The 14,607-nt window shown below is 36.5% G+C and overlaps 1 protein-coding gene across 1 annotated transcript in view; it reads right to left on the reverse strand.

Moving 5' to 3' along the window:
* Positions 1-6,279: 6,279 nt before the first annotated feature.
* Positions 6,280-14,607, reverse strand: part of TACR3 (tachykinin receptor 3) — a 71,594-nt gene continuing 63,266 nt past the window's right edge. Inside the window, exons 4-5 of the mRNA XM_045820340.1 lie at positions 8,612-8,808; positions 6,280-6,850 (exon numbers count right to left, since the gene is read on the reverse strand). Of these exons, the coding sequence (XP_045676296.1) occupies positions 6,538-6,850; positions 8,612-8,808 (510 nt within the window). The 3' untranslated portion in view covers positions 6,280-6,537. The remainder of the gene's footprint in view (positions 6,851-8,611; positions 8,809-14,607) is intronic.

Here is a 14,607-nt window from a genome sequence, read left to right on the forward strand (position 1 = left end):
AAGCAAATATAACCAAAGACACTGAAATTAAGAACAAACTGACAGTAGCCAGAGGGGAAGTGGGAGGGGATAATGGAGGGAAAATTGGGGGAAGGGTTTTCAGGAACAACTGTAAAGGACACATGGACAAAATCAAAGGAGGGTAGGATCAAGGGTGGGAAGTGGGGATGGCTGGGGTGGGGGGGAGTGGTAGGGGAAAAATGCAGACAACTGTACCTGAAAGACAATTAAAAAATGTGAAAAAATAAAGCCAGGCAACAAGGAATTCTGGAGCATATATTTCATGAAGTCCAAGACCTGATATGGTAGACAAGAATAGCTTACAAGGGGGTTTGGTGGTGATACAGTTGAAAATATCTGACATACTCTGACATCAAAAATAATGAATATAGAAAGATTCAATCTCTACTATACCTTATGTAAAAACTCATTTATTCATTCACTAAGTAGTTTAATAATTATTTAATAACCCCATTCTTTAATATAGTTTTATATTAATTCAAGGGAGTAAGCAATAAATATAATGAATGAGTTAATTATATGGTATTCTAGAAAATGGGAAATGCTATGGAAAAAGAAAGAGCAGAATGGATTAGGAGGAATAGTTTGGGGTAAGGGTGAGGATTGGTGATATGAAATAAAGTAATCAGGATTAGGCTCATTTGGTAAAGATCTGAAGAAAATGGAGTCTATGATGCAACTATTGTGGTGGACAACAAAAGAAACAGATAGTACCCAAGTCCTGAGGCTGTAGCATGCCAAGAAAAAAGGCAAAGTTGATGGCTCCCTGGATCCCAGTGAGCATGGGAATGAACAGCACAAACAGTAAGAAGCACCACATCATGGAGCCATAAGAGGGTTTGGAGCAGATGAGTGAGATGATGTGATGCTGTTTTAAAAGAATCACTCTGGTTGCTTTAGTGAGAATCAACTTTAGGGAGGGCCTGGGGTGAAAGCTATTGCAACAATCCAGGCAGGAGATGATGGTACCTTGGACTAGGATTGTGGCAGTACACATGGTGCGAATCAGTAGAACATTGGATATCTTTTCAAAGCCTAAAGGATTTCCTGATGTTTTAGATGTTTGGTGGGCTGGTAAAGATATCCTGCTTCTTTCTCTTCTTCCACTTTTACGATGGATTTGTGTGGCAAGGTAGGGGCTGTTTGCCTTGTCTCTGAGTGGGGTTGTGGGATTGGATCAAGATAGATGTCCTTGGTCCTGGCTGGGTAGCTCAATTGTTTGGAGTGTTGTCTGGATGCATCAAGGTTGTGGGTCCGATCCCCAGTCAGGACACATACAAGAATCAACCAATGAATGCATGGATAGGAGGAACAACAAATTAGTGTCTCTCTCCCTTTTTCTCTCTGTCTCTCTCCCTTCACTTCTCTCTCTCTAAAATCAATAAAAAGAAAGAAAGAAAGAAAGAAAGGAAAGAAAGGAAAGAAAGGAAAGAAAGGAAAGAAAGAAAGAAAGAAAGAAAGAAAGAAAGAAAGAAAGAAAGAAAGAAAAAGAAAGAAAGATGTCCTTGCTGGAAATAGATAGACAGTGTGGATCTCTGCTGCCAGCTTACATGGATTGTCCCTGTGCACTCTTCCTCAGAGCTCAGGGAGGAGGCACTGAGAAAGCAGTCAGTGATGCTGCCAAGAGAACTGGAAAAGAAAAAAAAATCTGCTTTCCCGATCTCATGTGTTATTTCCTTATTTTTAACCTAAAATGGCTGTACCTTTCTTAAGAAGTATGCTTAGTTTCACATGTCCAAAGCCATTCCTTCTATGAATTGGCTATTTCTAATGCTTCACCTGTACAGCTTTCTTAACTCAGGGCCCAGGGCCAGAGGGCAAATTCCCATAATACTGACACACAATCCATGAGATCTCGCGGGGCCTCTGAAAATAGCCCAGAGCTCAGTGATCACACGCTGTCATGCTACATGTGCACCTCAAAGAGCTCTGGATGTGGGCAGAATGGGAAGGGTTTCTCTAATGTTCTCCCCATGCACACAGTGATACTAATGATGTTTTTGGACATTTATTTAATGTTTGGTTAACATTTATGCATTAGAGCATTCATTCCTTACATCAGCACTTTGAAGAAACTATTATTTTCTCTTCTTTATTGGTAAGTTAAAAGAGGCTCAGATCAGAGAGTCACCTGCCCCAGGACTCCCAGCTGGCGGGTGGTGGGGCTTGGATGTAAACTCAAGTCTGCGGGTGGACGTGGCCCCGATGCCACAGCTCCAAAGTGCTGCGCTCTGTGCGCGACTCCAAGCACCCTTGGTCTGCTTTCCAACTCACCTGCTCCTGCTCTCTGCACAAAACATTTTCCTACATTTTGATAGCTTTGCTCTACATAGATGCTTTTTTCAAATCAAAGTAATTTAAAAAATTAGACATTTTTATGAGAAAAAAATAAAGAAGAAAGCACAATCATCTTGAAGGATGGTTGAGTGAGTGCATCTAGACGCGATAGACTCTCCATGACATATGTCTTGCTAGCCAGTAGGAAAATACTAGAAATCCTTTTACTTTTAATATTATTTTTAATGCTTTTATTAAAGAAAAAAGAAAGGAATCTGGCACATGTATCACATAAACAAAGGGTATGAATGTATTAAACCTGTTCAGAATTACCACAACTTGAAAATATTTTATTCACTAGCTACGAACTTTATGTACATTTATTTCTTATATACAAAGAACTTTCACCAAGATATTTTACAACACATAATTCCTGACGTTGTACAGAACTACTGGGTGTTATTCTACATTCCTGTGCAGCCCTAAGGGACATTATCATAACCTTATTATTCTACATAGCTAGTTTCATGCTTGATTTCCCTAACTTCTGGCACGTTATCAAAGAGTGGGAGCTCAAAATGTTACTGTTAAAAGTGCGAGCAATTGTTGTAACTCTCTTGCCTTTGTAGTTGATGGAAGAACATCAGACACTAATCAGAAGTTCTGATGAAATCTTGAAGTAAGAAAAATCAAATTCAAATCATGAGATGGCCAGCATTGCTTTTTCATATTTATTTTGTGCGTCTGAGGTATGATACTAAGCTTCTTAGCATTCTCCTGTGTGCTTTGTAAGGGTCAAGTTCACTTTGAAGTTGGGAGAGTCTCTGTTTCTAAGAGATTGGCAGGATCTGGAAAACAGTGTGAAAGTGGCTGCTGGTCACTGTGGTCATGAAGTTGAGGGATGAATAATGCAGCACCACAGTGAGTTAGCTAAAAACCAGGTGATGTTAGATAGGATGTTATAATACTTATGTCTGCTCTAATTTTTCCCATGCAGGTAATTTTGAAAACACTTTGTCCAGACACAGAATACTAAAAATAACAATGTTTACTATTTGTTCATTTTTGTCTTTCAAAAAGAGAATATTTAAAATGATGCAAGTCTTTTTTGATTCTTTTAGATTTCTCTCAAAATTGTGTATATTTTTCTTCTGCTGATCTAAATCCAAAAAATCCTGGAAGATTTTAACTATCTGTATAGTATTTCTGGTCACTGTTTGCCTGTGAACAATAAAAAAGATTCACAGTGACATTAACGTCAGAAGGTAGGATGAATTTTGGATGGTAATTTTTCCAAACCCTGACAAATAGGAAAACTCTGGCATAGCTTTACTTAAACTGAGAGCTACTGAAGCTGAGTTTTCGTGTGTAGTATTCTATAATTCTCGGTGACAAAATTTGTACAAAAGGGGTAAAATCTTATCTCTTTCATATTGTATTCATTTATTTTATTGTGATTATTTTTCAAATATTGAGCTTACATTCTGTTTTATTAGTCTTAGTTTAAGAGTCACGAGTGTTGAGTGAGTGATGTCTGCCTTCCCTCAAATATATTAAAAAGGTACTGTCTGGCCTCAGGTATTTTTGTCATGCAAGAAAGATGATACTTAGTAAGTAAAACAATGAATCTACTTTAAAAGAAAAAGAAAGAGAAGAAAGCAAACAAAACAGTGGATTGGAGAAATTTTTCCTTAGATGTTTTAGCAAATTATACTAAAATTATACGGAATTTCCTTAACCTGTGTGAAGGCCGAGAGTTGCTGTTTGGACGTATTTTATTGGCGGCTGACTGCACTGAATGTGAGGGCCAACTTCACGTTTGTGTTCTACAGCTGAATATGGCCCCATGCATGCAGAAGACTCATTAGTGTTGTTTGTAAATTTGAGAAGATAATGTTTACTTTAAAATATTAGGCTTTTTATTGACACTTTCACATTGTATGACAAGCATTTACATTTTTTGAGTGAACATTTAACAACATTATATTCAACAATTAGATGCCAAAAATAATACATTTGTTTATCTAAATAAAGCATGCACACATGTGTTGTAGAGTTTACTGAGCTATTATGGCAACTCTGTAATGACTGTTTACTATTTCAGCATTCAGTTTTGAATTTACTTCTTTGAATATGTGCTTATTCGTGTAATCAGAAGAAATTCAGCTTAAATACATATGGTGGGGTTGTTTAGACTTTTAACACTTTGTTAAAATTAGATATTTCTGGCTTTGGGTCCAAAATAAAGAGGATTGGAAACTTTGAGGTCTTGACAGCAAAAGACCATGATTTGCTCTTGAATAATTGCTTTTATCTTGTTCTTCAAAAACAAATAGTCGGTTCTATATTGGTAGAGGGATAACAATCCTGTAAAGTGTTACAGGTAATTAGTTCAGCTGGATAGCTTTCAAAGTCCAACTGAATATTTTAAAGAAGCCTGTGCTACATATCTGCATTCTCAGAAAGTTTCTGCTTTTCCGAGCAGAATTGGCAGTATCTCTAATTCAGAGAAAGATGATTCATATGCACTGATGTCTGAAAGATAAATTCTACACTTAATAGCATACCTCGTTTTGTTATGGCTCCCAGAAGTGTGTCAGTTTATTTTGAAACAGATGTTTCTTTAGGGCCATTAGCTCATTTTGGGGGGAGGGTTGGGGGAGGACTTCTGAAATACCTAACCAAACAAGAAGAAGGCTCTCTCTGTGGGCAGGTGTGTATTAGTTAACATGTATCCAAAATACTGTCCAGCTTTCTATTGTAATACAGTCATACCTCAGTACTCACTTGGATTCAGAACTCATCAAACCCTGTACTCATCCCACTTTGATGAGAAAAAAAATGTTTTGGTACTTGGGGTCTGCTCAGGACTCTTGGCCCTTGCTAGAAGTTGAATGAGTCACTACACCACCCCTCAAGAGAAGATGCTTCATCACTCCTCGCTTGAACATTTGTTCAATACCTGCCAGTTTCGGCACTCGTCACAAATTCCAGAACGAATTAACAACTAGTACCGAGGTACCACTGTACTTGATTCACCTTCCTACATCTTGCTTGATTTACTTATATGCATATTATGACATATAGGCAGTACCTAGAGTTTTTGTTCCTAAGGACTTGGTTTTAAATATATTTTCTGATATTTTCCCCTAGTGCTTACTCTTTTCTTCAGTTGAGAGAGAGGAGAAGAAAAGGTCTGTATAATGTTTTTGAGGCTGGTGTCCACCTTCAACATTTCCCTTGGGTTATGGAGGAGAAACATATCTTTCTTTGGAGCTGGTAGATGTTTGCCATCATAACTGTGCATTAGCATTTTTAATTCTTGCCTAAAAATTGGTAGCCAGTTTCAGAGAGAAATGGGATTTTTCTCTTCTTTATTAGAAGGCATGTTTAGTGTTTTTAAAATCTACCTATTTAAAAAAATTAAAAAATATTTATGAAAAATAAAATAAAGAAGGTCATAGGAATTGCTTTATCTTCGTAAGGTCCAACTTTGACTATTTCTTAGCATGGCACTTTATATAATAGTCAAAGAGTAAATTATTATTATTTTTTGTTTTGAAGTCACTTCTCAGAAAAAATAAATAAAGAGAACCACATGTAGCAGCTTAATAATTTGACTAGATTTCCTTTTCAGTTACATTTCAAGGAGATGACTTATAAATACTAAAATTTTAAATAAAAAATTTTAAATGATTCTACAAAATGAGTTCTCAAGCAAAAATTTTCATTAATTTTTACTCTTTGAGATTATTTTTCCATCATTCTAGTGGGAAAATTAGTGACTTAATTTTTTTTGTTTATAGATGTAGATGAAATTGTTTCATTTTTTTATAGACTTTGTTTTTATTCACAACATTGTATTTTAAAGCTTCTTTAATATTTTGGAAAATCATATGTGACTTTAGTTTCACAAATTATATTGCAATTTTTAAAAGAGGACAACAAAACACTTTATAAGTATTTTTCAGATGTATTTTTAAGTTTGTTATGTATGATAATCTAGAATTTTCAAGGGATAAGTTTAAAGCCCATTTTATTTTTGAGGGAGGCAAATATCCTAAGAGTGTCTTTGTTATGTTTATGTGCTACCTTTCTCGAGCGCAGCAAAGCTGCCTAAAAATTGCCCTCCTCTTTCCGGAGAGTGTGCAGGACAGGACCGACGCGTGGTGAGGAGAAGGAGGGCCCAGGCGGGCTCCACGGTGGCCTCCCTCTACACTCCCACCTCCAGAAACGGATTTAGGAATACTCGTCCACGGAGGTGTAGGGGGAGCTGATGAAACTTGAAGTGGTGGAGGCAGACTTGGAATTCCTGCCGGAGCAGCTGTGGAAGCTCGCGTCTCTTGACTTCGCTCTCTTCTTCCCACCGGGCTGGGCGCTGTCCGAGTCAGTGGGGTCGAACACCACTGTCATGGACTCCATTCTGGTCACAGTGTACAGGCTGCTTTGCCGCGTTGGGTGAAACCGGGTGGTCTTCAGCTCCAGCTCGTCATAGCTAGAAACTTTGATAAAAGGACACCAGCGAAATGCTCTCTTGAAGCCAGCTCGAAATCTGAGGAGAAGTAGGCCACAGGAAGAAAGAGTTGTGTTTTCATGAGGAAATTTCTTTCAACCTCCACAGAAAGCCCTTCTTAAGGAATTTCACCCAACTTAGTTTTTGAAACTGACTTTCTAGTCAAACGTTTAGTATGCCATAGTATTTGTAATAGTCTTTAAAGTTTTTCTTGTTTGCTTTGAATCTTAATTTCCTGTCAGTGAAAGGGTCATCAAAGAGTAAAAACATAGCATCAGGTAGTCAATATGCCAAAGGAACAGTGTACATTTCTTCAATAATTTTATACATTTGCATAAGGGTAATTGAATTAGTCTTGCCAGGTAAGGCACTTAAAAATTACACATTTCAAAACAGTTTTTTTTCCAGGCATAATTACACATTTATAAATTAAATTTTTACTTAATGTTAGAATTAATTGCTAAACTTGATTTTTTTTTAATTTTTATAGCAGTTTATTTGAGCCAAACTGATGATATAGGTCAGGGAACAAGATCACAAATGCTCCCTAATCCTGATGGTTTTTATTTAATCATGTAAGAAAGTAGAAAATCCTTGGCTTTGTAGACCATTAAATGAAGTTGATTAAAAACAAATGTACTGTTTGTGAAGGTGGCTTGAACTGATATATGGCTTATGCAATTAATTAAAAAAGTAAGAATTAAGTACTTAATAAGTTTAAGGCACAGTGCAGGAGAGGCCCAATTGGAAAGGAAGCTCATGCAGTTACATGAAGTTTGTGCTTGTGCTCAGAGTAGCTGGAAACACAGTCAGGAAATGAGCAACCCTGTGAAACTAACCCTACCCATCCATGAGCTGACCTTACAACTAAGGTGGTTTTGACCTGGAAACCACCTTTTACCTTTTCTCCCAATCTCAAATTTAACTGTAAATATTCCTATTTTTTTGAAACTTCACTTTAAAAATAGATTTTCCCTGACCACCTCATCTTCTTCACACCCCATTTCCATGGGGCTTCATACTCTTTTGTGTGTGTGTGTGTGTGTGCCTACAGTTTTATTTGTTTTTTTTGTTTGTTTTTGTTTTTAATTTTAATTGTTGTTCAAGTATAGTTTTCTACCTTTTACTCCCATCCTGGCCTTCCCCACCTCCCTCCTGTTTCCACTCCCCCCTTGTTTTTGTCTATGTGTCCTTTATACTTGTTCCTGCAAACCCTTCCCCTTTCCGCCTGAAATTCCCTCCCCTCTCCTCTCTGGTTACTGTCAGCCTGTTCTCTTTTATTCACTGATCTCATTATGAAGGAAGGCTAACTGGAATTCCCCTTGCCTTTATTGTTATTTCCATCACACTTACAGCAACAACTATTTAGAAACTTATTTACAAATCATCCTTTTCAGTAGAGCTCGCTCACAAATGCCATCATCTGTGCATTTCTGTGAAGTATTTTTATTTCTTTGAGGACCTGTGCATGTTGTCAACTTATCTTCTGCAGTCCTGAGGGCATTCCTTTTTCTTTGGCAGATAAAATTATGAAAGGTTTGGAAGGAGAATAAGGCCCATAAAAAAACTGCCCAGTGAGAACCTCTAAGAACATTGTTTTGAGGATGTAATTGTTAAAGTGGGATATTTTATAAAGTAGGGGAGAGTCTAGAAAAATACACAGCTCTGTGCTCCTTAGGGAATCTCTCAATTTTCCTTTCCTTTTGCACCTCAAATTTGTACCAGGAAGCTGGAGCAACATTATATGCTTCCAGTGAAGCCAAGAGTGACAAGAAATTTGCATTTGGTAATTTTTTTTACCTCTTATTCAGACAGCAGTAGATGATGGGATTGTACATGGTCGAACTCATTGCCAGCCAAAAGCTGGCCAGGTAGACCTGCTGGATGTACTTCCACCTGTTTAGCTGTTGATAGATTGCAGTGAGGATGAAGTAAATGTGATAGGGCAGCCAGCAGATGGCAAATGTCACCACGACAATAATCATCATTTTTACAACCTTGAAGAAAAAAACAAGAAGTGTTAAATATATTATTGCAATAGCAGCAAATCATATTTTCCTGACAGTAGAGTTAAATACATAGCGTGCCTGAGGAATAGTCAATATACTTTTAAAAGTGGGAGGTAATGAAGGGTCAGATGCCTGTGGTAAGTCTCAAGAAAACGTACTTGTGTCACCATATCGTCTCCACTTACCCTGATTGAATGGGTGGCGCTGAATCAAACTGCAACAAACTTATTTTAATATGTCTGTCTACTAAAATTGTTCACATTTCTTTGGGCATTTTAGAATTAGTAAAATGTTTAGAAAATCCCAAACAAAATAATTTTGAGGTTTATTCACAGTGAGATCAGAACACAAACCAGAGAGCCTTGACGTAAAGGGCCCATGCAGCACCTTAGAACTATGAAAGTGCGTTATTAATGGACTGGGCTTGTCATTGGACTGCAGGCTGGAGAGTCAAATGGAAGTTGACAAGGTTAAGGGTCATAAGAGACATGACTCTAGAAATAGAAAAGCATGAAATGGCACCATGTGGAAGGTGAAACTCTCCCAAGGGCCTCATAACTGTGCCATCCAGGTGACCAGTGCTGAGCTGATAGAAACTGGCTGCTAGAGCTGGAAACCCTTGTCAATAGCTCTCAGAATGTCATCATTGGATAAACCATGTAAAGGCTTTTGATTTTCTCTGGACTCTTTAAACTGCATTTTTTCCCCTAAAGAACTGTGTTCAGATCCCTGCATTTTAACTCTTATTTCCTATGCATATGTTTGTGTAATACAAGTAAGAAGCATATTTTGCTATCATTTACATTTATACAATGCTTCACATATATCATATTAATTAGTTTTTAATTGCACTTTAGGAAACTAAGGCAAAGACCAAAAGTTCTGACCACTGAAACAAAGATTTGATTCACAAAAGATTTGATTCATGAAACAAAGTTAGAGACTTTAAGCCTCAGACTCTAAATATCTAGAAAACAATACAAAGAACAACAGTGAGTATAGGACCAATTCTTTATCTTGAATAAGTTTACAATATAATAAAAAATGAAACTAGACCATCTTCTTATACCACACACTAGAATAAATTAAAAATGGATTGAAGACTTAAATATTAGACCTGAAACCATAAAAATCCTAGAAAAAAACTTGGCACAAAAATCTCAAACATTGCTTGCAGTAGTATTTTTACTGATATATTTCCTAAGGCAAGGGAGACAAAAAATAAACAATTGGGACTATATCAAATGAAAAAAATTTTTTTTTATGGCAAAGGAAAACATCAACAAAATAAAAAGACAACCCACAGAATGGGAGAACATATTTCCCAATACATACATGAATTTAATATCCAAAATTTATGAAGAACTTATAAAACTCAACACCAAAAATCCAAACAATCAAATTAAAAATGGGCAAAGGACCTGAATAGATACTTCTCCAAAGAAAACATACAGATGGCCAACAGATGTATAAAAAGATGCTCAGTGTACTAATATAGAAATGTAAATTAAAACCACAATGAGGTATTACCTCACACCTGTCAGAATGGCCATCATCAATGAAATCAACAAACAACAAGTGCTGGCCAGGATGTGGAGAAAGGGGAACCCTTTTGCACTGTTGGTGGGAATGCAGACTGGTGTAGCCACTGTGGAAAGCACTATGGAGATAACTCAAAAAATTAAAAATGGATCTGCCTTCTGATCCAATGATTCAACTTCTGGGAATTTATCCAAAGATACCCAAAACACTAATTTGAAGAAACATAAGCACCCCTATGTTTATTGCATTGTTATTTACAATCACCAAGATATGGAAGCAGCCTAAGTGTCCATCAGTAGATGAGTGAATAAAACAACTATGGGACATTTACACAATGGAGTACTACTTGGCCATAAAAAAGAATAAGATTTTACCCTTTGCTACAGTATGGATGGACCTGGAGAACACTGTACTAAGTGAAATAAGCCAGTCAGAGAAACACAAATACCACATGATTTCAGTCATATGTGGAATCTAATGAACAAACTCAACTAACAAGCAAAATAGGGACAGACTAATAGATAGAGAGCAGGGTGACAGCTGTGAGGGGGAGTTTAGTGGGTAGAGGGATCAAGCAAAAAGTTAAAAGGATTCATCAACATGGACAGCAGTGTAGTGACTTCAGAGGGGAGTGGGACAGAAGGGAGCTAAATGGCAATGAAAATAATACAATAAAAAAGGGAGAAAACTAAAATGCATTAAAGTGTGCTAAATGTAAACATGTAAATCAAATAGAAAATAATATTTATGAGAACTTATTAGTTTATTATCATCAAGAATGACTCAATGCATAACTGTAGGCTCAGCAGATAATAGACTGAGTGAAATAATTTTTATTGACATTTCCCTTACTAGGTAAACAGCATTCTATTCCTTGAACACAGTAGGCAAACTACTGTCCACAATTATTTCCCCTGGCTCCTCCCTCTAGAATAGTCTTACCCCAATATGCCCACTGGCCAACACCCTCACCTCCTTCAAACCTTTGCACAGTTCTCAGTTTCTGTGTGGATCCCATTATGACCAACTCCACTGAGATTGCAGTCTGTGTCCTTCCAGCACTCCCCCAAATGCTTAGCTTGATCTTTAGTTTATTTGTCATGTTTACCTTTTACCTGGTGCCCCCTATGAGAGAATATAAAAGGACAAGAATTTTCTGCTGTTTTTTTTTTTTTTTTACTGATGTGCTTTAGGCCTATAGACTGGACTTCATGTATAAGGGTGCTCAAGATTTCTTTAAATAAATAAAGGGAATGCAAAAAGAAAGATAGGAAAAGTCATATAGCTGGTTAAGTGATGTCCAAGATTTTATTCCATCATGTTAATCACTGGCCTCATTTGTCCTCCAAATTTAAAATAGGGATGCATATATAAAATGAGTCTGAGGTTTATTGCTATTTCCCTTTTTTAGACAAGCAAATTCAGTTAAAGAGTATGAGTACTTGAACAATTTAAAAAAAAAGAGTATGAGTGCATGAACAATATAACTGATATTTAATTTCAGGTTCATGAAAACATAAGCTCATTCTGAAATTGCCCTTGTTAAGGGCAAGAAAAAATATACCTATGACAACTCGAATGGTGCAGGCTACTATCTTAAATACAGTATCAGCAAATTAATATGAAAGGTTATTTGCATGTTTTTGTACAGACTGACCACAAACTTCCTATGCATGAACTTGTTTTCCAACAATAGCTGGAGAGCTACAAAGGCTATTGGAGTCTTTTAAAGTAACTTCCAACAATCAATGTGGAAGTCCAGAACATGGAGAAATTAAAATTCATGTGTAGAATTTCCTCAAGTTAAGATGCAACTGGAACAGAGGTATCAGATAACTTACTGGTCACACATACATATGGTCTTAAGGACCTTTTGCAAAACATTTATTAACTTATTAGAATATTTTCTTTAAAAAATCTAAAACACCCTAAGCAAAAGGGTCTTTTATAGTGAAACAATTGATACATTTTATTTATTTATTTCTATAGAAGGTATTTAAACTTTAGGCCTCTGCTCATAAAATCTTGTGGAGTGTTTTTAGATATCAAACTCAGGACTCCAGGTTTGTGGGCAAGCTTTTGGGGAATCAAATTGCCTTGCTTTGTGAAGTGCTGAAATCATTACATTGAAATTGTAATCCTGTCCCTCATAAAATGTTACTGAACAGAGCACGTTGAAACACAGCCTTGAGCAATGGTAGGTGTGCAAATGCTGTGAGCAGTTCCCCCGGTGGGTCACGGCTGGGCAATGGCCCCAGCACAGGGCTGTGAATACTAAGCAGGAAATTTGGTAGACTTCCTGAAACTCCTGAGATGTTTATGCAAGACAAGAAACTGTGACAGAGATGATTCAAATTTGTCACTATGTCTTGACACATTTTATTGTAACTTGATATAAAGATTGATTGACAGTTACAGATAATTACTAGAATTAATGAGTGGTCACATTGTAAGATATAAAAATGTTGATTAACTATGTTGTACACCTGAAGTTAATATAACTAATATAATATTGAATACTAACTATACTTAAATAAAAAATCTTTATAAACCAAGTGAAAAAAAGGAATATTTTAGGAAAAAATTTAATCTATAAACCCCAGATTCTGGCATTTATTATTCACTTACTAGACTTTTCTTGGAAAGGAGAATTAAAAAAAAATTCAGATAGAAACCTTTGAATGAAAGGAGCTAGAGAAGACAAAACTAAGAGAAAACTTCTCTCTGCACTGAGATAGTAGCTAATGGTTTAATTAAGATGCAGAGTAAGTGGTAGATATAGAAACTTACTTTTCTGGGGGCTAATCAGGGAGTCCAGAAGGTTGTGCTTTCATTTTGAGCGAACAGATGCAAACAGAGGAAATGATAAATAGTGCTGTTGCCACATGGGTGAATTACCTGCAAAAATCCCTTTTTGTAACTTCAGATTTCTCTTTTTAGAGTTCATATCCAGTATACTTTCGGTGTCTTTCATAGTATCAGATACAGTAAAATAAAGTAAACTTTTGGGACTTTCCTTTTCCTTTTCTAATTAGGTACAAATTATTTTATCAAAGATATATAATAAAACAGCCCTGACTTTTTTCCAAAATTTTTATTGTGATAAAAACATATAATATAAAATTTATCATCTTAATCATGTTAACCATTCAGTTTTGTGATATTAAATAATTTGTATTGTGTGACTATCACTACTACCATCCATCTGTATAACTCTACCCATGAAATAACAACTCCTCATTCCCTCCTCTCTATTGCCACTTGACTTTTAAATAACAAGTGTTCCAAATGCTTTTTTAAAGATTGATTGGGTGTTCATGAAACTGAATGACTTATACAGGTTCGGAGGCAATGGACTTTATTTTCCATGGTAACATGGACATTGTGGCTATCCATTGTACTTGGCACAGGAACTTACTAGAAGGAGCAATAAGGGAGGTGGGACAAGTGATGCAGCACTTACAGCAATACAGCTTACTTTTCGAAGTTAAGAATCCACTTTAATCAAATAGGCAGGATTAAAACGCATGTCATCAGTTAGTGAGAAGAAGCTTCAGGCACTTTTGTTCATGTATCAAAAGGAAAAGCACACCCTTTGATTTTTGTATGCCGTACAGGTTAGCCTGGAATGCCTGCAGCTGTTCCTCTTTGCCACATCAAATTAGTGCAGAACAGATGGTTTTGAGATTTGTGTTCTAAAAGAAGAAAAATCAGTCTAGGAAACAAAATGAAATATTGCCAAACAGAAAAAATATCTAGGAGTTATAGTCTTTAGGGTAGAATTTATTCTTTTTAAATGTCTGAATTGGAGATAGTCACTCTGTCTGACAAGAAACTTCTTGTGTTGACGAGAACGTCCTCACAGTGTGGGTTTGGAAGAAGCATCACACCCACCACATATGCCCCATTACTTCGCTATGTTCTTTGTCAGCCAAAACATTCTCATGGACCATTGTATTTTTTTAAGTCAAAATAATAGGTCTGCTGACAAAAACTGGTGGGGGGGGGTGGAAATGGGAGGGAGGTGGGGAGGGATGGGTGGGTGGGCTGAGATGGGAGTAAAGAACAGAAGACTGTACTTGAACAATGATTAATATAAAATTTAAAAAATAGGCCTACTTATTTTAACTACATATTAGCAAATTAAAATATTTCCAAGAATAAGATATTAACAAAACTTTAATGAAAAGCACCAAAATCTAAAGTATCACTTACTTCCTGGGCTATTTAGGTTGGGATTTTGCT

This window comes from Phyllostomus hastatus, unplaced genomic scaffold (assembly GCF_019186645.2).
Source record: "Phyllostomus hastatus isolate PE091 unplaced genomic scaffold, TTU_PhHast_1.1 phas_scaffold_39, whole genome shotgun sequence".
NCBI classification, from domain to species: domain Eukaryota; kingdom Metazoa; phylum Chordata; class Mammalia; order Chiroptera; family Phyllostomidae; genus Phyllostomus; species Phyllostomus hastatus.